General features: G+C 45.2%; 1 protein-coding gene across 1 annotated transcript in view; it reads right to left on the bottom strand.

Annotated features, from left to right (window-relative positions):
- Positions 1-7,884: 7,884 nt before the first annotated feature.
- The window catches only part of LOC136050322 (BEN domain-containing protein 5-like), an 842,375-nt gene continuing 826,705 nt past the window's right edge, over positions 7,885-23,554 (bottom strand). Inside the window, exons 12-13 of the mRNA XM_065739166.1 lie at positions 17,858-17,954; positions 7,885-8,245 (exon numbers count right to left, since the gene is read on the bottom strand). Coding sequence (XP_065595238.1) covers positions 8,122-8,245; positions 17,858-17,954 — 221 coding nt within the window. The 3' untranslated portion in view covers positions 7,885-8,121. The remainder of the gene's footprint in view (positions 8,246-17,857; positions 17,955-23,554) is intronic.

Below are 23,554 nucleotides of genomic sequence, written 5' to 3'. Positions count from 1 at the left end.
TAAAGGCTGCTCTTGCCACTTGAGAGTGAGCCTTCATTAAAGCACCAGCTTGACTGTGGTACAGATGAGCACGCTGGAGTGCAGCTGCCTGCTCCATTGTCTCCCTGGCAAAGCCCAGGAGCTCTCCTCGTTTGCTGTGATTTACAGTCCTGGGGCTGCCCTGCATGCTGCATTCCACACCTTCAGCATCTGCTGTGGCTGGGTGCTAGGTTGTAGTGCTGGTCTGCAAGTGGGAGGTGATGCTCTGGACATTTGGTCCCTCTGCCCCTCATCTTTAATCAAATCGTTTGTTTTCTGACTGTCCCGGTCTCCCCGTGTGGATAGGATGAAGAGCTACAGTCCTCTGTAGAGACACTGCAGAACAATGAGAAAACTGCTGCAGGAGACTGAGATATCACTACATGATTTGCTGCAGAGTGACTGGTATAGTAGTCAGGACCTGGTGTAAGAAACAGGAACAGTATCCTAGCAGGGATGAGTTTGGAAATGTTCTTGAGATGATCTCATTCGATAGCTCAGCTCATGCTGGATCACCTGGAACAGTTTGCCCAGGGTCATGTCCTGTTGGGTTTTGAACATCTTCAAAGATGAGTGCACTGCAGACTCTCCAGGCAGCCTGTTTCAGTGTGTGACCCCTTTCATGGCAAAAAATAAAAATAAAAAATAGAGTTTACTTGTGTTCAGATAAAATTTCGTGTTTCTTTTAAATCTATGTCCTTTGCCTCCTGTGGACTGTGTGGGTCCCATGCACCCCTGTGATCCCAGCAAATCCCACGTGGGGAATGCATGTGACAGAATGTGCTCTGAATGGTGGGAGTCCCGTCATGAAGGTGTTCACTGTCAGGCTGGATAGGGTTGCTGTATGTGTCCATGTTCATAGCAGGGGAGTTGGACCAGATAACCTTCCAACTCAAACAATTCCACGACTCTATGAATTTTTCTGGTCCCTTATGAAATCTGAGGCATCCGTGCCCTTTTCTCTTGTTCATCCCTTCCCAGATGAGATTTGGCTACCTTTCCTGGGGATCCACATCTGCTCATTCAGTCCTTGTGTTAACAGTTTCACATCTCCTGGAGATACTCTGGCACCATCCTCGGGCCCAGTCGTTAGCAGAGATTGTCTAGCAACAGGGAGCCCTCGCTGGGCCTGCCTCCCTGATTGTAAAACATAGTGATTACTTCCACCACCACCAAAAGACAGCTTCTTCAGAAAAAAATAAATAAATAAAGCTCATGCCTAAAGATGTTATCATGCATAATTCAGGGGAAGAAATCCATACTGCATTTAAAAGATTACATCTTATCATCCAGGGTACTTATTAGCTTGATGATTTAAAAGTGCACAGGGATAGTTTCTCCTGTGAGTTTGCACTGGCATACTGCAGTTGTGCTGATGAATGACTTGCCCTGCAGCCTGGCTTGGGACAGAACTGGTTTTCTGATGCCAGAACAACTGGGATTGCATGGTGGCCAGCTCGGCACCACTAGAAAGTGTTCTGAGAGGGTGAAGAGCTGACTGTGTTGGATGTACTCGTCCTTCTCAAGTGCAGAAACACTGGGCTAGTCCATACCATTGCTAATACAGATGCTTGTATCATTATTTTTTATTAATTCACCGATAACTTCTCACCTAGAGAACTCACAATAAGAAAGGATTTTGTTCTACATGCATTTATTAATTACCGATGCCAGCACTCCCCTGATGTAGCTGAGCACCCATTGCTGTGGCTTATCTGCAGGGTCTTGGTCCCTCCCTGTGCTGGCTGTGGCCTATTCTTGTCCCACTTCTGCCATCTGAGTCTTGGACCACCATATGAGAAATGGGTGTTTCCTCACCTGGAAAAGAAGCTATATGAAGGAACTTTAGTACCAGGTAGAACTCCTGGGAGGAAGTTGGATGGCAGAGATGAATCACAGAAAGAACTGCTCTGCTCTTGAATCTAAATCTTGCAGCATCAAATCTATGGAAGAACTGGAAGTGGAATTCAGGATTTCCAGGATGAAGTCCTGTCTGCGTTTAGAGGAAGAGCAAAACTCTTCTCGACCTGATAGTTTCACCCAGTCCCCCATGCTGCAAGCTCTCTAATGGCCATTCCCATGCAAACAAGCTTCTGTCTAACAGCATTCCGAGTGGAAGTTAAATCATGCTTCTCTACCTTTTTTTTTTCCTCTCCTCTTCCTCCTAATTCTTAGTCAAATCTCCCTGGACATGCTGTATATTTTCCACCCTGTGACTCAGAATCAGCTTCTCAGACTCTTCAGGAGTGTGACAGGGCTGTGACCAACCAGGAGGGAAAGGAATCTGCCTTAGGGAAAGAAGAAATGAAAGTGCTAAGTACAACGTGGATTGCCAGAAAACAGCTTCCCCACTAGTTGTGCCTGGTTTCCCTGCAGGCCCTGCATTCAGCACTGCAAACAATAGCAAGTGGCCTCATCATTTCCTGCAGCACAGCTCGATATGGGGCATCTCACAAATGCATCATGTAACATTGGCAACACAAAGCCTAAAAAAAATTACACCTCCAGAAATTCCTTCATCCTTAAAATGGGGCATGGTGGCAGCAGAAAAATCCCCTTGATGGTGAAACTGAAAAAAATCCCCCACCTTTGCCTAGCACCAAAGAGAGATGGGTACAAATCCTCAGCAATTGTTCAGGCTGAAGGTGCTCTAAAGGTGCAAAATGAACAGGGGACTTTTCATAAGCAGTATGATTTTGTGTTTGCCATGGTGGATTGCAGACTTCTTCCCCAATGGCAAAACTTTCTCTAGCACTTCACTGTTCTTCCAAACACTAGCTGGTTAGAAAATCTTCCTTCGTATAGGTAGAGCTGGATGGTTTCTGCTCCCACTGCTTTCAGTCAGTGAAGTTCAAGCCTTACTGGAAAAGCAGCATTCTTCTATTTTGTAAGTTGGAAATATTTCCATGACAAACAGCTCTTTTAATGAGAAAAAAAGGTGGGGAGGGGCTCTTATTTTAGTTTTTTTTTTTTAATGTACCTTGCTGATCAGTGCCCATGAGCTCAGCCTCCCTTATGTTTCTTTCATAGGTGGATTTCAACCCCTCCAGACTCTCTCCTGAAATTGCATGTTCTGTGTGTGCTAGTCTGCCACAGAGAGGTGCATGAAATGGGAAATAAATCACAGTCCCCAGCTATGACAGCTCCTGACTGCCGCACTGCTGCAGCACGGCTCCCGTGGATGCCCTTGGATCTCCACTCAGGGCTACCAGATGGGGAAGAACATGAGTAATGAGAGGTGCTCCTCCAGGCCCCAGCAGAACCACAGCAGGATGCAGCACGTCTGAGCTGATCGGGGTCCTCTCTTGTGCACCACAAACGTGCACTTACCTCCAGAGAACAGAGGAGATGATGGCCAGCTGTGCTGGGACCTGTGGCTCCAGGAGGCCTTCCAGCTCTTCTATGCCTGAAGGTGATCCGAGTGCATTTACGTGGAGGTAGTGAGGAAGCCAGGAGGCTGTGGGCCATCGTCCCCCTCTGAGGGGTGCAAACAGGGTGCACTTACACAGAAAGATTGCATCTGACCATGGTGCAGCATCTGTGCCAGCACACACTGTCCTGCTAGAGTTGGTCTTACACAGACCCCATGAAGTTGCTCCCTGCTGTTACACTGGCACTATGGCCCACTGCACACTGATGCTAAAGCACACAAGGAAAACCATCGTCAGCTCTTGCAGTGTGCTTTGAAACCTTTTTCACTGCAATGTCAGTGCGATGTGCAGGGGATAAAAATCAGCTCCTTTGCCAACCATGTGCGATGTTTTTAACAACCTCTGGTACAAAACAATGCAGCGAGTTCTGCTTATGAACTGTCACCATCCAGCACCATGCTTCAGGCTGCGGAGAGAACTGCTTTAACTGGTTTTATGTGAAGAGAGATAGACATGCAGACACATATAAAGCACACAAACATACAATATAGGAGGCAGAGAGAATCTGTATGCACATTTGTGGTATCTTCCTGCACCAGGTAAGGAAAACATCTTTCTTCTCTTAAGCGGGTACTGTACGCACATTGTTTCCTTGCAGTCTATCTTTAGGTTATAGCAGTTCACAAGGTTTTTTTCTGCAGATGTGTTATTCAATTACTTCAGGGCTTTTCCATTTGTAATATTATGAAGCAATGATAGCCAGCAGACTTCACCTGTCTTTTAGAGATAGCCAGCCTGGTAATTTTAACTCTGCCCATTTTATCCACACCAGTAAATCTCATAACATGGTTATAGAGAGATTCCAATTTTTGTAGAATCTTCTCCTGGGAATTCCTGTATACAATATTGCCATAGTCTGTAATGGACATAACCTGTGATTGGATTAATGTTTCCCTAGTGAAGAAGTCAAAGCATTTCATGTTCCTATAACTGGTTTGTAGCTCTGCAGTAAAGGTCTTTGGTGTGGCAGAGAAAATAATTGCAAACTCAGCCCCAATCAGAATATATAATCCCCTCACAGCGAGGGTCCAGTTCAACGCAGTTAGACTGCCTGTGCAGGGGTTTCTAGCAGGATTTTCTTGTCAGGAGAGCAGAATGCACAGAAAACAAGTTAATTTCAGTATTTTAATATTCCTGAGCCAGTCTTGAGCAAATCAAGGTAAAGTCATTGCTACTCTTCCCAGGGAGGGCACTCCTGCTCCCCAGACAGAGAGCAGGGGCAGGCAGGACAGTGCAGTGGGGCTCTAGGCCCCCCACAAGGAGAGCCCCCCACTCACGCTCAGATAAACATGTGCATTTGTTCCCAGAAGAAAATTTACGTCCTGTCAGACACACGGTTTGGGCCCTGTATTGGCTTCTGAACCTTCCAGAATCCCCGCTGTTGCCTTACCTTGGACCTTACACAAGAACAGGGAAGAATTACTTGTTGAGCGTACAATGTGCAGCACTTGTGGCTGAGACACAGATCAACTTCTCCAGGAAGAAGAGGCTCAAACCACAGCAGCTGGCTGGCCAGAAGCAGGCTACAAAGTGGGATCTGCCTGCTCAGAGGGAGGAACAGGACCTCGGTGTTCACATGGGGGGAAACCCAACTGGAGATTGGGAGCAGCTCCCCATGACAGTTTCCCCAGGCATTTGTGATACAGTCACACAGTGCCACACCAAAGTGTAAGCCCTTGTATGAGCTAGCAGAGAACCAGCAGAAGGGCTCAAGCTCTGCCCCAGAAGGCCAGGGAGAGCTTTCAAGAAACAATATATTGGTGAGCCATGAGATGGGTCTCTGGAGAAAGCACTATAGAGTTGCTCTGCCGATGGGGTTCAGAGGGGACATGATAGGGATCTCAAAGTGGAAAGATGGGTGGGGGCAGCTGTTAGTGGACCAGAAGGTGTATGAGACAAACTGAGCCAGAAGTGAAATGTGAGAGCAAAGAATCTGAACACGACATGCTGGAAAAAAGATGGAGAGGGTGGGCTCCAAAACAGGCACACTGCCCGACTGAAGAGCGAGGCAGATGCTCTTGGCAGATAATCTTATGTTTAGATGTTATGGTATTGCTAGGCAGGTGGAGGGGATGGGAAGAAGGTTACCGACATGGGAGCTGACAAATGGGATGTCATCATCCCCCATATGGGTAACCACCTCCAATCTGTCCTTTCTACCCGACTAAAGCTTGGGATCTCTCAGCAGAAAGGATGCCACTCTGCTGGAGATGAGGATTCTACATTGGGTATGCACTGAGTTGAAAATTGCAGGCTCTGGGGCAGATATGGGTGACAGAAAACAAGATGTAGAGGCAGCGATTTCAGGAAGATCCAGTTATCAAATCTGAACTTAAAAGGCTGACTTGTACAAGTCAGATGGCAGGAATCTCTGACAGCTGATATCAGGGCAGCCCAAGGGCTTCCCAGAACCAGCCTGTCCACTTCTTGGTTTCAAAGTGACTCTGGGATCCCTTGGGGAGGAGGGAATATGAAAATGAAACAACAGACACATCCCACAGCTGCTTTTATCGCTTTATTCATATTTCTTGAGCAAATCCTTTAGCAGCTAAGCAGATATCTGAAACTCTCTCATTATATATATGCATACATATATAAATAGAATCATTCAAAAATAAATTATAGGGAATTCTGCAAATGTTTTCCCATTGAATATGCAAAAGGAACATTTTCCTCCCAGTAAACTAACTTTGAAAGTCTTCCACTAAAACCCTATAAAACCCAATGATAGCCATAAATGAACAGTAGATTAATTCAAGGGAGAACTTATCCCCCCCCTCTGCGCACCTTCTAATCCATACCTCCAAGAGGTCATTTTAATTATCACACTGTCACAGCTATTCATTACTCTGCTCTTGGAGACAGAGAGCCAGCACTATGCCTTTTGGACACCTTGGAATTCATCATATGAGGGCATTTTATTCTCCCTAAAATGCTCACAGTTTAACCCCCTCACCTTGAAAAACTGACAACATCACATTTGCTCGGTATTTTAAACCATTCCAGTGGGGTATCTTATTTTAGCCAAGTTCCCCTTTTCAAAGAGAAACTAACTAACTAATGAACTAACGAAAGCTCAGCAAGCAGCTGACTAATGCACAGACACAATCAGCTCAAGTTTTGTCAGATCCTGAGTAGTCTGCCCTTTTTCAGAGGCATGCAAAGCTCATTTTTTTTTCTCCTGAATTGTACCTGCTCACTCTTTCTGATTGCAGCCATGCTAATTGGATGGCAGTCACGTGCTGCAGCTCCTAGGAGGGCTGTCTGGGTGGTGCAGTAGGACTACAGAAGTGTGTGTGAGATCCTAAGACACAGAATGCAGACCTTGACCCTACTTACTTTGTGTTTACTTGTATGGAAGGGACCCCAAAGGACCTTATGCAGAGCTCCCTTACACCCATTGTGATGGATACAGTATTGGAAGACAGATGAGTTGCATAAACGCAACTCAGGCTGCTTTCCAGTAGTTCTTAGTAGGATCATACCTTGTTTTAGTGTTGGTAATGCTCAGGCCCTGTAGCCAGTTCTCCACTGCTGAAGATTCAGTGAAAATTTTCACAAACAACATTACATTTAAATAGCCTGGAAGGTCCATTCTTATAATTCCCAATTTTCTTATACCTCTTCATTTCTGCCCAGGGTGCTTTCTTCTCTATACAGCCCAGCATGACTACCTAGTTGAGTCTGACCCTGTTCCTAGGTCATAAGGCTCATGTCCTGGCTTAGAGAAGAGAAGCAACCAACCTCATGTCCTTTACTTAAGAATCTTCGGGACTGCTACTTCTTCAGGACCACCTGAAACCAAGAGGAGCTCATTCGTTCTTGTTTCATACGTTTCTCTTCAACCTCAGTCTTATTCATCCTTTTCCTTCCTGTCTGCTGTGTCTCAGGACCTTCTCTTTCAGCACTACCCCTGGCTGATACTGCCTCAGCCATAAATCTTTTGGGAAATCCACTCTCCCTAGATTCCAACCAGCTACTGCTGGAAGAACATGAATTCTGCCTATTAGACAGGGCTTGCAGTGAGTTTCATGCCTGCACCCTGGCAATTTCTCATATGACCACTTTCCTCAAATGATCTGATAGAAGAGCAAAAGCCTAACCATGCAGCAGATGATAAACGGCACACTGAGGAGCACCTGCCTGACTCCCAGAAGCTATTTATCAGGCTCTTGTAATGCAAGCTAACTGGGCTAGCACATGCAATTGGCATAAAAGCTTCTGAGCCTGACACTAAAAAGGGAGACATCACATGGTGGAGCAGGGGAGCCAGCACTCCCTAGTTTGCTCATTGTATGGATTACCCCTTCAAAGAGGGGGAGTGGGGGGACTGGTGGAGGAAGGGGAGGCTTTCTCATTTTAACAAATAGCTTTTCAGCCACTGCAAATGATTTCTCTAAATCTATTGGGTCACTCTTTTTTTTTTCTTTTTCCAGAGACGAGAGCCAAAAAAAAAAAAAAAAAAAAAAGGGCTTGAAATTGATTTACTGTCTATAAATAAAAAAGAATCAATGATAAAATTTCTAGCTAATTTCCCTCTCCCTCGTTCCCCTTTGGACTATTTGTTATCTTAGAAATACTTAACTGGGGAAAAAAAAAAAGAGAAATATCAGCAGTTCCAGCTCCAGCTGCGCTCCTCTGCCTCACCCCACCATCCTGCCCTCCTCTCCTTTCATCGTGCAGAGAGAGCCTGGTCCTTCAGGTGTGCCTGGCTCCTCTTCTCTGGCTTGCTGTCAGCATGGCTGGTCCCCTCACCCTGCTGGGTGGTGCACTTAAAAACTGGCAGCTTCTCCTTCCTGCCAAAAGAAGAGAGAGAGGACAGGTATTATGAATGCTGTGGTGCTGCAAACCCTGGGTGGCTGAGCTCTGAGGAGATGCCACATGCAGTCTCACAGGGAAGTGCATCTGCAAGGGAGGCTTTGGCTGCTGAAGAGAAATAGGAGGTAGTTAAGAGAGAGTTAGTCCTTCCAGGAAACTTGCAAGGGCTCTGCACCATCTCTGAGCTCCCCAAGAGAAAGCCCCCACCCCCCACAGCTTCCCTTTGGGCCGACGCACAGCTGTCTTCACCGCACTCCTGAAACATTTCACATCATTTCTCCTCACTGTCAGCCATCAAGTCACTGTGCATATTTCCGTCTGGGGCAGATACTGCTTCCAGGACTGCTATGAGGAAAGCTCACAGCCATGGCCAAGCTCTGGCCCTACTCCTCAGAGCACTGTCCAAACACTCCTTGAACTCCGGCAGCTCGGGGCTGTGCCCACTGCCCTGGGGAGCTGTTCCATGCCCACTGCCTCTCCCTGACACAGCTCCATGCCATTCCCGGCCCCTGTTATGTCCCCAGAGCTCAGTGTTTACCCCTTTACTCCCTGTAAGGAGCTGCAGCTGCCATGAGACCTCCCCTCAGTCTGCTCTGCTCTGGGCCCAACAAACCGATGGACCTCAGCCACTCCTCATACGTCTTCCCCTCTAAACTCTTCACCATCTTTGCAGCCCTCCTTTGGACACTCTCCAGTAGCTTTACGTACTTCTTATATTGCTATAATACATTTTAGAATAACTGAAATAATGTAGGGGCCAATGGGGCACGGGTCTGAAGAAGCTTCACTGCCCTAGCCCTCCCCTCCCCACTGCAGATGCCACCAGTTCAGCATCTACTGCCTCTGCACAGTTCAGCCAGCTTATGCCACAGTGGCATTTCGAAGAGAAAAACACAGAGACAAAAATAAATTAGGACTCTGGGAGAGAGACCTGAGAGGCACACAGAAGTGAGAACAAGTGCGTTCTCTGGTTCTTTGTATAATTACATTGACAAGTTCCTAGACAGCACTGGAGAGCCAAACACAGCAGCAGCTGTGGACCAAACAGAGAATCACACAAAACATAGGGAGGCACGTCAGATAAGCCATCCCTACCCTGGGGCTGCCCCTGTTGCTGCTGACAGCCTGCCCGTGCCCAGCAGTGAGCAGGAAGGGCTCACCCCAACAGAGGCAACCTCCTTCCCAGGAAGACAAACTGGGCTGTCTCCTCTTTGTGAGAGAAGGAAGCAACGTAAGAAACGTGCAAAGAGGATTTCTGCATCTGTGTAACACCAGAGGAGCAAACCTCGATTAACCAACATCACTTACAGGTGGGATGTTTATACACTGCCCTTTTTTTAGCAGCTACCCAAGCATTTGTTGAACTGAAGCATCGCAAATATCAAGCACTCAGTTCACATCAGATTCTTTGTGACACAGTGATTTTTGGCTGTACAGCCCATTGATAGACAGTTGTGATGGAATCACAGCTCTGCTGCATGTTCATTGCACATACAACAGTTAATCTTGCAGCCAGGCAAACTGTTTTGCAAATCTCAGAGGCAGAGCAATTACAATACCAAATTTATACCGCATCTCTCAGTCAACTAATTGTACATCCAAAAAATCACCACTTGAATAATCTGAATACATTCACCTTTACTGCTAAAAAAACCTTCAGTACATGCGTGATCTCAACATAATTTTGAGTTACAGAGCCCATGGGAAAAAGTGCCAACCTCTGATTTCAACAGCAAAATTGCTTCTTTCTAAATACAGCAGGAGCATAATTCACGTGGAGGTCTGGCATCTTGGTGTTTCCAGAGAGACTTTTTTTTTTGTGTTCTACAAAATGGAGACGTTGCTTGCTTTAGATCTCTCAGCCCATGTTTAGGAGTTCAAGCCCTGTGTACATCTATGCCAAAAGTACTGCTCATGTTCACCTCTAAAACAATGTCATTGGTATTTTTAATCGTCAGGAAATCTTAAAGACCTCAAAATGAATTCTCAGACTTACAAACCAGGCTGCTGTTTTAGCTGTGCTGAGGTTTACAAACCACTGTCCTAGAGAAGAGCAGGTGAGCTCACAGCCTGTAAGCACACTTGTGCTCTTGTGGCATCTGGGGCTCTTTCACACGCACTTTTCTTGACATTTGTTTCCATCTGGTGAAGCACGTTGAGGTGGGGAGTGATAGATGTCAGTGGCTTTGCAGCTGGCATACTAAGAGAGGGACAAAGCAGAAAAGGATTCTGTATTTAAACTGAAAAGGGAGGAAAAAATAAGGTTATTCAAGCCACGTGAGTGGGATAAAAAATGAATCATCAGGGCTGAAAAATGGCTAACCTCTGATCCCTGAAACCAAGAAATCTGGTTGCTGTCGTGTGTCTGCTGATCTAATTTCTGCACTCTCCCCTCCATCCAAAGGAGACGCGTTTCCATTGCAGATGGGCTGCCATTGAAGCTAAACAATCAATGCCTGATTACTTCAAACGCTTCACTCTCAGGGATGGACAATTAACCAGGCCCACATTTGACACTGCAAGGGGAGCGCAGTATTTTCTGGGAATGTCTGACAAGTTTCAAATGTGAAAAATGGCAAATTAAATGGCCCAGCAGATAATGACGGTCAGTGCCCTGGCAGTTAGATAATGTACGTGCTGCAAAGCAAGGCAATTAGAAGCTATAAAAACAAATTTACAGTGTTAGAGCAAAGGTCAGAAATGCTCAGCCATTACCAAAGGCTTGATTTTTTTTTTTGAATGGTCACCAGTGTCTATTTCCAGAAAGTGAGCACAAATTCATGTATGTGAGGTGGCCGCTCACCTATTACAGCAGATCATGATTTCTGGGCCATGCAAACCCCACTAGCTCAGTGCATGGAAAATTATACCAGGACTATCTGGCGATCTCATCGAGTCTTTACCCTGAGGCCATACCTTCCTGAATGCAGGAATCATCCATGCTGCTTATAGCCAAAGCACTATATTACAGCCTGCCTCTCAGGAGAGTTTGCAGATGTCTCTCCCTTTGCCTCAGAAGGTTTTGTCTCATCCTCTGTCCTTCTGTTTTCTAAGGACCAGGAGCAGGAGGATAATGCATTACTAGCAAAAAAATGATTGTCTCTTCGTCTCTTGAGTTTGTTTAAATTAGAAATATGGTATCAGAATTATCATGCTATATTCACCAGACATTACCCAAGGCAATTCATCCAATACATAGCAGCTCTCTGTGATTCCGCAGTGGAGTGCTCTATTCTACTCCTTAGAAATAGGAGGAGAGTCCACGCAGGGAAAAAACACAGATGCTGTAAATCTGCTTACCAAGCCCTGGCTTTTCCAAAGCAGCAAGCCTGAGGAAGGAAGAGAAAAGCAGGTAGGCATCTCCAGAGGTAGCTACATGAGGATGCCTGAGAGAGCTAATCCAAATACATTTAGGGTGTAAACTGTAAAGGTGATTAGTCGAACCACAGTAAGCTCCTATGTGGATATGCTCCTTCAGAGTTAAAGTAGCCATAATTCAATTCATTCATTTAGCTCATTTCCAAAAGTAAATTAAGGTAGAGTAAATTAAATTAAACCATCTGACAGCACCTTCATTTTGAAAGGGATTGTTAATGTGGACCCAGCCTACATCCTATAGTAATGCAGATTACTTTCCCCTGCTGGGCATGCACGCTGGCTCTCCAGGCCAGTCTTGAAGTGGCATGTTTTTACACAGTCTTTGTTCGGGGATGTCTGACAGCAGGACCAAGGCTGAGGTGTATCTGACTGTTTGCCCATGCTTTAGAGGGTGTGCTTAAACCCAGGGTGAAATCCTTCTGGCCAACACTGGATCCAAAGTGCTTGAGGAGGCAGTGTGTTGTGGTGTTTTGGTGAGCACTCTGCTGGAAGCAGGCCAAGCGCTGCAAATCTCCCCAAACCCTGCAAATGGATCCTTCTCATTGAACCCACGCAAATGTGTCACAGTTTAAAACCTGAAAAGCTTTCCTTAATGACAGCTACAAGTACCAAGAGTTGCATAAATCGTATAGATGTGCGTGGGAGTGAGCTGACAGATTATAATTACCAATAGAGAAGGGAGAAAAAATAAAAATTATTTTTTAAGGCAAAACATGTAATTTTCCCTTAAACCATAGTAGTGCCCCCATTTGCAGCCCTGGAAATCAGATTAAAGTTGTTTGACTCCTTAGCAGGATTTTATTTTTATATATTTTTTCCATTTAAAGGTGCACTGGCCAACGTGGGAGGATAAAGCAAGGCTTTTTTTAGACACTCATATGAGCTTTGCACTGCTTGAACACGAAAGGAACTGGTAAGATGTCCTGCAGGCTCCCAAAGCGTTTCTGTTCTAGCTGGTAGGATTGTGCATCACTGCAGCCCCAAACAGCCCTGCCAGGGGAACAGGGAAGGTTAAACTCGGACTGATACAAACTATTGCTGCAAAAGTGATGCAGTCACCACCATACCCACTGAGTCCCAAAGTGCCATCTCAACCCTAATCTAAGAAAAGCTGTCTGATTTTCTCTTCTACTTTCACTGAATTGCAATACTACTTTGTCCTGGAAGCTGTGGAGTATTTCAGATCAAATTTAATCTAGAGTACTGTTGCACTCACAAAATTTACAATTCTTGCTTGGATGTGCAATTCTTTCCTTTTTTTTTTCTTTCCCTTAAGACTGCTCTCCCACTGAAAACGGTAGGGGGAAAAGATGACAAGACAGCATTTTAAGTTTTGGGGAAGTGAGCTGCAGTGACAGCAAACAGAGCCCCAAGAGAATGACAAGAAGCAGCCATCTACATAAAGCAGACAGGTGGCTTCACTCCCAGCTCTCATTTCAGACATGGCCAGGTCAAAGAAAGTGTCGACAGATGCAGGTAAAACCTCAAAAATCTAGAAGACAGATCTTAAAAGCTTAGAAAGGAGGTGGTTTCTTTCTTTTTTTTTTTTTTTTCTTTCTGAAAGACAGCACGGGTGAACTGGGAAGAACGTCCCAGATCCCATGGGACAGAAGGACACCCCCACAACATGTGCCAGAAAGCAGCAAATCCCCAGGATGGCATCAGTCAGAGCCTGGAGGCCCATGCAACCTCTGAACTTTTCTTTAGTGTTAGATGGGGCTCAGCATTTGAATGACTGAGTTGTCCTGGTGGAAGTGTCTCCTTATCAGACTGTGCCCGTACAAGAGAAGACATTCTCTGTCTCTACCCAGTGTGATGCAGATGATGGTTCCCATCACCTGAGGATGACGGGGCAGTCCTGCGGGCCTATCCATCTGGTTGGATACACAGCTGTGAACTTATACATCATCATTAAGGCTGCAAAGTCAAGCAGCAAGAAGAGGAGTTGCCAGAATAAAGGCTGTCAGAGCAATTTTAATTCAACCTCCTGGTGGATATGCCTTCTGATGCAGTCTTTAATTACCTCATCACTGCCTACTTTTTCTTCAACAAGACTGCTGTAGATTGTAGAATGTAGATTCAGGGCACAACAAACAGGCAGCAATTAAAGAAGGGCCAGTCAATATTTTGTTCTGCCCTTTTTTGTTCAGCGTGTTACTCCAGGCATTATTTGCTGCATGCCATCAAGTCCCTGCTCTTTGACAGAACTATTCCTGTTCTCCTGGACTTCGTGAGCAACTGAGAGCTTCCCACACAGGAACAGATTTCTTTTCCTACATCCCTATGAGCAGAAGGCCTGCGTTTTGCCTGGTGCAGAATAAGTTGCAGAATACTCTGCTGGCAAGGTGGGATTTTTCAGGGTACTTACGAGGTATCTGTCCAAAGCCCAGTTCCCCTAACCTTTGTGAGAGCCATAAGCACTCAGCATTTCCATAATTTGGACCTCAGTGAACACAGAGAACCAGAAACATGGGACTAGCAGCTCTCAGAAAAAAAAGAGTCAGCAGTTTGAGAGGCAATAGCAACATTGCTGACGCTGCTGTGCTGGAGCACAGCTCTGCTGCACAGTCAATGAGCCAGGAGGGAAAGAACAGAGCAATGTTGGCGTGGGCAAAGGCCTAAGGCAGCACAAGGTGACTTGCATTTGCAAATTTCTGCACTGTTAAGATTTCTGTTTTCTTTCTTTAACAGATGCACTCTGCTTTCTTTTCATCTACTGCAAAAATTTTGCCTTTTACACCAAAGATTTCAGTGGAGGACATTTCTTGCTTTCAACACAAGCAGCGCTAGCCTTTACTGTGGTACAAGTACAGAAGTGTGCTCAGAACGGAGACACAGCAAGAGAAAGAGCTGCTCGTGCCCCTGACAGCAGCACAAGGAATCCCACTCAAATTCCTTCCAGCGAATGCAGCAGGAGCAGAATTTGCTAGCCACTGAGCAGCATAAAACAGTGCTGCAAGAAGAGGAGAGGAAGAGCGTGAACTTCCATTGCCAACCAGACCAGCAACTTTCTGCTCTGTGCTCTTCTGCTCTGTCCCCACTTAACCCAGCCTTAGAGAGGTGTCTTTGTGTGCTGGTGGACTTTCCTAAGCTTTTCTGAAGCATATTGAAGTGGCAGCACTCTGCTCTCCAGCAGCTTCTGTAGGCAGCATATAGGTCTCACTCTTTTAGAAATTCGTGGCCCTAATGGTTTATCACTTCAGAAAGCGTCCAGCATTTTCAGCAAGGCTTTTAATTCGTCAGCATATTCTAACCTTCCTGCCCTCCCCAGCTGAGTCATCGATGCTTTCCTATCTTGCTGCAGACATATCACCTTCAGGAAAGTAATTGCTTAGCATGCTAGAAACAACTGACATTATCTTTCGGAACTAAGCATTCATTTAGGATCATAGGGTCCTTGTAAGAGCAGGACAGTGGGTTACACTGAGTATACCATAGGTCCAACTGTAGATCCAACCAGTTGGGTTCATGTACATGCACATAAGCACCTTACACAGATACAGCTATTGCTCTTTCAGTCTTGGAATAAAGCTTTACAAGTGCTTGGCCCCACTGTCAGTCCTTGCCTTGTAACCAGAGCTGCTGTTCTCACCTCTTGCTCCAGATGATCCTAATTCAGTTCTCACTGAACTGCCCATGTTGTCTTTACTCTAGGATAGCTGTTGTTGGGGTAAAGGCTCCTGAATCTGGGCACTAGCAAAGACTTGCACCAATTTTCAGGACCATTCCTTCCTTTCTGTGCCTCAATTTCCTTCTGCACACAGTGATAACAATGTAAGCATTTCCTTCTTTAAGGTCACTCAGTCAAGATGTACTCTGGAAGTGTTTCAGGTTGCTGTTATTTCCAGGGCTATCGTTACAACACATTTTGGCCACATTAATTCCCTCAAAAAGAAATCATTCTGCCTTGTAGTAGACTGGGACAAAGCATCCAATTAGTTGTCTCTTACATGTTTATTAACTCTGTAGATTTCTTCCAGTGAGTATGTGGAATCTGGTAATGTTTTAATATATTTTCATAAACTGTGGGCACAACATGTCCTGTTTCAAGCTAATAACCATGCCATATAATTAGTCCCAATGACACAGATATTTAGTATTATTTTACGTATTCCAGTCCTTTCCCAATGCCACTGCCCAGCCACAGCTATCTTCCTCCTCCACCCCAGCAGTTTGCACAGGCTTGCAGTTAACACGACAAGCTTCAAAGAAGATTTCATTGCATTGATGTAGTTTTAATAATATAGGCAGGCTCTGATCAAATGTCAGGTGACAAGACCCACAAGACAAATAGAAGGCATTTGTCTGCTTACAGGGAAGACCATCATTTGAAAGCTATCAGGAAATTAACAACATGAATTTTCAAAAACTGTTCCTCAAACATCTGTTGGCTTTAGGCTGAACATTTATTGTATTTAGGATTTTACTGTGAGGTAGCAGTCCCCAGACAAAAGATCCCTCACCCCATTAGATTCTGGTGGGGGAAGAAGAGAAATCTGCTCTGTTCAACCCGATTATAGATGTGTATCTTTCCCTGCTGGCATGGCTGTCTCTATAGAGATGGACATGGATATTTGATGAGATTAAAATGCTTCAGTTACCACTGTCAGTGGTTCTTTAATTTAAAATGAAGAAGGCAAACAAACATTCTTTTAGATGAGGTAACTGAATGATGCTACGGAAAAGCACTTTGCTGTCAGGTGGTAATTAGGTTCAGTAATAGTCATGGGTTTTTAGCCTTGGAGGTTGTGGCCCTTGGGAGTCTGAAAGAAATGATACATTCAATTTCCAGAGGAAAGGAAGATGCTGGATGCTTTTCTCTGCTAACCCTGCAGGTCTCCGCAGATAAGAGCATTCAGAGCTGCAGCACTGACAATCCTTCTTGAGCCAGCCTAAACTTGTGTCGAAATCACGAACACAGAATGGGAGATGGACCCAAAGTAGGGCCTTTAAACACCTAACACAGTGTCAGGCTAGCTCAGACAGCATGCATAAGGAACTGTCATAATGGCTGCACCAAAAGGATTTTTAAAGTCTGCTGAAGGGTATTCCAGCAATTGCTCTACGGCCTGGGCTGATAATTGTAACATCCATCTTAGGCATCAATGGAAAATCGTCAGTAGGAAAGTGTTCCTTTGTGAACAAGTGACTGTTCCCATCTGTATTTTTGTTAGGGGGGGGAAAGAAGGGAGCGGTTTTCAAGGGTCATCTGCATTCCTTGCTTGAGAGGAACAATTCCATATGGAAATGGATTTTCCATTGCAAATATAAATGAAGCTTGGCTGTGGTATTAAACCCATTCCAAACTTTCCAATTGATCTGAATGCGTTTAATTGGAAAGCTTGAGTTTAGAGGGAAAAGTGCTTCTTCCTCTGAACAGAGACAAATTCTGAGCATGGTGTTTTCCATGCAGCAGGAGCTCTGGTTCCTGTTCTCCTCCTCTCCTCATATTATGACCCATCTTTGTCTGTTCAAATGATGGCTGTTCTCAACCAGCAGTTCCATAGCGATGTCGCTGCTGCTCATACAAAGTAAGACACTGAATGGACACCAGTGGTTCAACACCGTGCAAAGGGCCAGCACTGCAGGGAATAGAGCTTGGGCATTTCAAACCCTCTCTTCATAACTGTGTGCCTTGCTCACTGGTGGCTTTACTTCATGTCCAAAAAAGAGATACTTTTGGACAAACAGCCTACTCTGGCTGTAAAGTTGGATCGGGGACTTGTGATGAGGGGGAAACCTGGTCGTAACAGCAGAAGGAACCTGACATCCAGCTGTCAGCACAGGTCCAAAGTGAAATGAAGAATACTGCCTTCGGCAGAGGCTTGCCAGTAATTTCCTGAAGCACTGAAAAAGTTTTTGCTTCCAGAACTAAAACTTTTCAAAATAAAGCAAGCCTGATTCTCCTCTCACTCTTGGGAGATAAACGAAGGGTAAGTCCATTAAAGATACTGGTATGAGATTGGTGTACAGCAGACAGAATTCAGGAAAGATATTGATATCTCCCAAATCCCCTGAATATTTTTTCAGGCATAAACCAGGTATCTTCCCTGATCATAAATGCTTTATTTTCGAATGGAATTTCAATAAAAGAAGCACAGTTAGACTGGCATGCTTATTATGGAGCCGTAATGAAGGAGCACTGAAGTTTAGTCATGGAAGGTATTAAAAAGCAGCCCCTTTAAAGCAAAAGAAAATGCTTTCTGACCTACCGAGTTTTAGGAGTTGCTGCCAGCGGTCTTTCCACCAAGGAGTTCAGCCTGTAGTAGTCCAAGAATGTCCTGGCTACATTCCTTCCGAGCTTCATATCTGTAAGTTTTTAATTAAGGAGCATTTTTGGAAACAATTAAATATAATAATAATAAAAAGATAATAAAAACACACAGTCCAGAGGTATATTACTGCTATTTGATGCATGAGTAAGTTTTACATTAGCCATCTCATAGTGCTCAGACCTCAGGCAAAATGACTTATATAAGCAGATAAAGCAAGGGTCATTTTGTTTGCTTTGTGTTTTCACATATAGATGCTATACAAAACCATAAGCAAGAGGAAACAGCCTCTCTTTCCCTCCACACTTGCCAACAGATTCCCATGCTATTCATGAAGTAACAGACTAGACCCAGGAGCCTTCCAATTTTCATACCTAGGTAAAATAAATATCTAAAGATGTTTGGACACAGGCAGCGTTTCTCTGCTTGTCGCCAGGAAAAAAGGTCAACAATGTCATGGCATGAACCAGCCAGGTATCAGTATGAACCTTTAACAGTGGGATTGGAGCTGCAGCCCTCCACCTCTAGCATGGACCTCCCACACTGTCCTAGAAGAATCTGTGGTTCTCTAGTTGTGTTGTACTCAGAACCTAAAATGACCTGCTGCAGAGACTCTGCAGGTGCCTGAACCTCCTGAAGACTGTTGCCTAAAACCAAGATGAGTAACAGACCATATATCCATTGGGTGAACCTCTTCCATGCATGAAACATCAGCACTAGACCTGCCTGTTATAGAGTAGTGCACACTTATTCTCTACATGATGATGTGCAACTGGAAGAAATGCAATGGATGCCATTATCCATAGCTATGTCACTGAGGACTCTTTAAATTGCTTATTTTGAACCAGTGCCTACACACAGTGCAATAACCACATATTTTTTCAGGGCACTGCCCCAAATGGTGATCACAACAACCATGTCAAGGGTGTTAATGCAGAAGCTGAGGTGGATATGTGAACTGGGGAACTAAATATACTTCTGCACCTGACCTCCAGCAGTCCAGGAAAAGAAACCTACATTAGACACATCAAAACAAGTGAGCATGAGACATCTCCCATCCCTGGAGACATTCAAGGTCAGGCTGGACAGGGCTCTGAGCACCTGGTCAAGCTGTAGGTGCCCCTGTTCAGTGAAGGGGAGTTGGACTAGATACCCTTTAATGGCTCTTTCCAACTCAAACAAGTCTGATTCTACAATTATCCTGCCCAATGGCATGGCACAGCCCAAGCATCTGCTGTTCATGGCTGCTGTCTGTGTGGATGGAGTACTGGTTGGATGGAGCAATTGTATGTAGCAGTCGCTGGTGAGCTTCCCTGCAGCCTGGTGGCACCAATGGATGAGGATAAACATATGAGCACAAAAGTTTAGAAAGTTGGAGGCAGCTTAAAGTTTAGCAACTTCAGGGAGGGCACCATTTCTTTGAAAGTATTTTGTGATCGTTGGAATTTGGGGATGGCTGTGGGTAGTTTGGTTTCTGCAGTTGTGAACTCAAAGCAGCAGCAAAGGTTAAGAGTTCGAAGTATTCTGAGAAAATGAGAAAGAAGGGGAGAAGGCTGTCAAGCATTTAAGGGATTGAGAAGACTAACATGGCTTGATCTTGTAGTTTCTTTCATTTACTCAGCACTTTAAAGACGCAGCGTGGTAATTGGACTCAGTAAAGTCTCTAGGACATTTTGTTAGTGCCATTCTCAGAAGGCTCATCTGCCACAGCTGGCCTTGCTGCCCTTTTCTTTGTCTCTCTATAACATATGTGTTCACATGGTGGGAAATGCCTGACATGCTGTGCCAGGGAAGGAAGCCCTGAAATGACAGTGGGTGCAGCTGAGGAAGTGGCTACATGAGCTCCTCCACGATGCCTTACAACTCTGCTTTACTCCCAGCATGGAGAATTCTGTTCTATGGCTGAACTTAGCTCTTGGAAAAAAGGTTTTTATCAATAAGGATTGATAACCGCTGTGCCTAAGCACAGCTGGAGACCTCCCACGTAGAGGACTTCAAGAACAGGATAACCTATGGCATAAAATAATGACTTAGCTCTAATTGGTCTCGCATTAAGTTAGGAAAAATAAACATAGAAGGGCCCCTAAGGCCCATCCACCCCATTTCCTACAGTCCATACTACGTTTTGCAGCCCATGAAGACCTCCTGTTTGCTGTGTTTACAAAGAAGGCAAAGGCATTTTGCCAAGCAAGGACACACAAAGTAGATGGACACTCGGATGAAACTGAACACGCAAATCTGTGCCACCATATCCAACCACTGAAAAGCCACAGAATGGGAACGGCTTGTAGTTTGGAGTAAGATTCAAGGCAGCATAGGATTAAAAAAAAAAAGTGCACGTTCTAATACTGTCTTCTGAGACCATCCCACCGCCACTGCTTTGCCAGCCACCTCCACCAAGGATGAGTGGTTTCTGTCACAGAAAGCAGGTACCTGATACATAAAAAAGCAGTAACAGTCTCTCCCTGTGCCTGCCTAGCCTGGGTGAGAAATGGCCTGACTCACTCAGAAGTGCAGGCAGCATGCATGTGCAGAACTGATAGAGAAAAACAAATCAGAGCAATGACATTTGCATTTATTTTGAGTGCACAGAAGCCCCAGACTCCATTTTGCTTCACTAAATGCCACAGACATAAAAATAACTGCAGCTATAACCAGAACTCACCTTTTCTGGGTAGTGTGGCGGGTTGTTTTGTAACTCTTTCCTTCTGCAATCGCACACGCTGTGCTTTTGCCCACAGGAACTCCCTGCCCAAATTCAACCACAGCTGAAGGCCATTGCCCAGCTATTCCCATCACAGGAACTCCCATAGGACAGCAGAAACCCATCTGGGAGAGTCACAATGGAAGCAGCTGTGTGAATCTCTGTCTCTACTGCCTGCCAGGATTTTCTCCCCTCTCACTTCCTCCTTTATCGATTTGCTGTTCTCCACGCTCCGTATTCTTACCTGGAAGAGGAATCCAGCATCCCCAAGTTTTCTTCTGAAAATGCTGTTCTCGCAGCATTTGCTCTCTGACTGGCATCAATGGTTTTGGGGAGATTTCCGAGCAGTCTGTTCATGCACAACTCTGCCAAATTTTGCAGATGTTAGGAAGTTCAGATAAGACAAGAACCAGGCAGAGCGCTCTGCAAAATCCCCCACGTTTCTGATCCCTGCCATGCCTCACACCCCAAAGCTTCTGGCCCTGGCTTGAAAATAGGTCAGAGGGGGAGTGTGGATCTCAGAAGTCATTACTAGTTTTCAACAGAGAAGATTCACTGATCCTATTGTGAACAGTCTGCTTCAGCTGGAGCCTCCAGAAACACACACACAGCTTTATTCTGTCTGCGTGTGATGGCAATAAGAATCTCAATTTGGAAACCAGATAGCAGTACAAGTCGTTAGAGGAGGTACTAAATGTTGCTGCTTTAATAGCTCACTGATCATTTAATAATGTCGCTGCTGCAGAGCATGGTGGCACCATTCGCTTGCTTTTGTTTTGCTTTTCGAAATTCAGGGTCATTCCACTTTGAAGTGAGTGGATTATCTCTCCTTCCCCCCTCTTGCCAGACACTGCAAACTGCTTTAAATAATTAGGGAAAGAATGGCTCCTTCAAGTTCGTCATCTCATTTTCATAAGGTCCAGTGTCATCGCTTTGGAACAGGAAGAGAAGCTGTGGTGGTGGCGAGGATTTGACAAGGGCAGAACAGTTAGCAGCCCCCACTCATCTTTGATAAGTCCTGCGGGGTCCCTGCCAAGCAGATTGAATCTCTGTTTTTATGTCTCATCTAGAGGACAGCACCTCCATCAATTTAAAACACTGCGCTGGGTTATTAGTTTATGGAATTCGTCCAAGTTTACTCCTAAGCAGGATTTAAAATCGTGACCTTCCAGTTCAGAGGCATCACTTACCAGACCCACACAAGTCTTTTGTTTCCAGCAAACAACCCTGAGTTATCCTAAAGACAGACAGAAGAAGAAAAAAACAGAGAAGGGAGAAAGAGAGAAAGTTTCACAAAGAGAAAGAAGGATGAATCTTTTTAATAGCTGAAATTAAAAACCAGAAGAAGCTCTTTGTTCGACAAAACTGAATTCTGCAGCAAATCTCAGTCCACCACAACAACAATCCTGTTATTTATGAAAAGAGGGATATTTTGTGTGGGAGAGTCCCAGATGACTGTGGTCAGTGAGCATACTGTCAGCTTTGTACAATCTCAAGAGAAATATGGATGAGGTTTTCTCATCTCTTTATAACAGCTTCCATCAATGGATCAAACCCCTTCCTGACTTGAACAAGATCTCTAATGGAAAATGGCATTACACGGCTTTAAGCCGCAGTGCTATATCATGCCCAGTCTGATCAGAACCAGTCCTCTATTTTAGCAGAGCTGTTTTCACCACAGTCACTTGTTTTGTTGCACAGGGCTGACACTACTCTCTGGCAAATAAGAGAAGCTGCCAATGTCACGTCTAATTGCGGGGGGGCATGTCAGATGGAGTGCAGTTGGGGCAATTTGGAAACTTGGGCAGTGGGACTCATCTGTGGCTTTTCAGAATTACTGATCACGGTGCAAACCTGGGTGCTGACACTACATCCTTGCTCAAGGCAGGCTCTTCAGGAAACCAGGTTCACTTACTCCAGTGTATCTGGTTATATATTTCAAAATCATTAGCAAAGAAAGAAACTTCTGAAGGAGTGTAGGAATGGACAGGATTTACTCCATCCTTCCTATTGGCTTTTTTGGGAGCAGGGCCAGGCAAGTGCAGACAACACCAAGCTGTTGGCATTGCAGAGCTGCACAGTGTGTGTGGACATGGTTCCTGGGAGAGTCTGCCATGCTCATGGGGCTCCTGTGTGAGGCTAAGAATGGAGGTGGGCACTGTGGAAACAGATTGCCCAGAAAGGTGGTGGATGCCCCATACCTGGTGATAGTCAAGGTCAGGATGGATGGGGCTCGGAGCACCTGATGAAGATGTAAGTGTTCATTCCAGGAGGGGTTGGACTAGATGGCCTCTAAGGGTCCCTTCCAACTCAACTGACTGTGTGATGCTCTGCTGGCCATCCTCTCCTGGCATGTGGCAGGAAGTCGGGTGACAGAATGGCAGCTATCCTCTCTAGCCTTAAAATCCACCAATGTCTTGAGCACAGCTGCCTTGGAAATAGCACAGGGGCTTTCCCCAGGTACTCTCACACATCAGGAGAGTATTTCCACCCTCAGCAGCCTATGCTCCTGATTCAAGTTGGGACTGAACAGCACAGATGTTTTTGGAAATGAAATGTAATGGCAATGATGAGTCTTCACTTTTACTCTTTTTGTGTGTTATGAAGGAAGGTACTGGGCAGAAAGACTGTGACGGACTATTTCAGGCTTTCAGGCCCTTTTCCTGAAAAGCTTGATTGTGGGGGAAGAAATTACAAAGATGGAAGTTGTATGCTCCTCTCCCAGAGCAATCAGAGGGCTGTAATTTTCCCTCCTCCTCTGACAGGGGCAGCTGGAGAACACATACCTCGGAGAGCAGCATTTTCTCTCTGCCAGAGGGACTGTGCTGCAAGGACCGCGCCACACTGCCCATGAACTCATTTTGATATCAGCTGTCGCATTTGCCCTTCGTGTGAACTCAACAGAAGCAGAAGATGCCTGGGGTGAGGAACAG

This window comes from Cyrtonyx montezumae, unplaced genomic scaffold (genome assembly GCF_038088225.1).
Source record: "Cyrtonyx montezumae isolate F1298 unplaced genomic scaffold, pur_monq_1.0 scaffold_1, whole genome shotgun sequence".
Classification (NCBI taxonomy): domain Eukaryota; kingdom Metazoa; phylum Chordata; class Aves; order Galliformes; family Odontophoridae; genus Cyrtonyx; species Cyrtonyx montezumae.
This window is presented reverse-complemented; position numbering and strand designations above follow the sequence as displayed.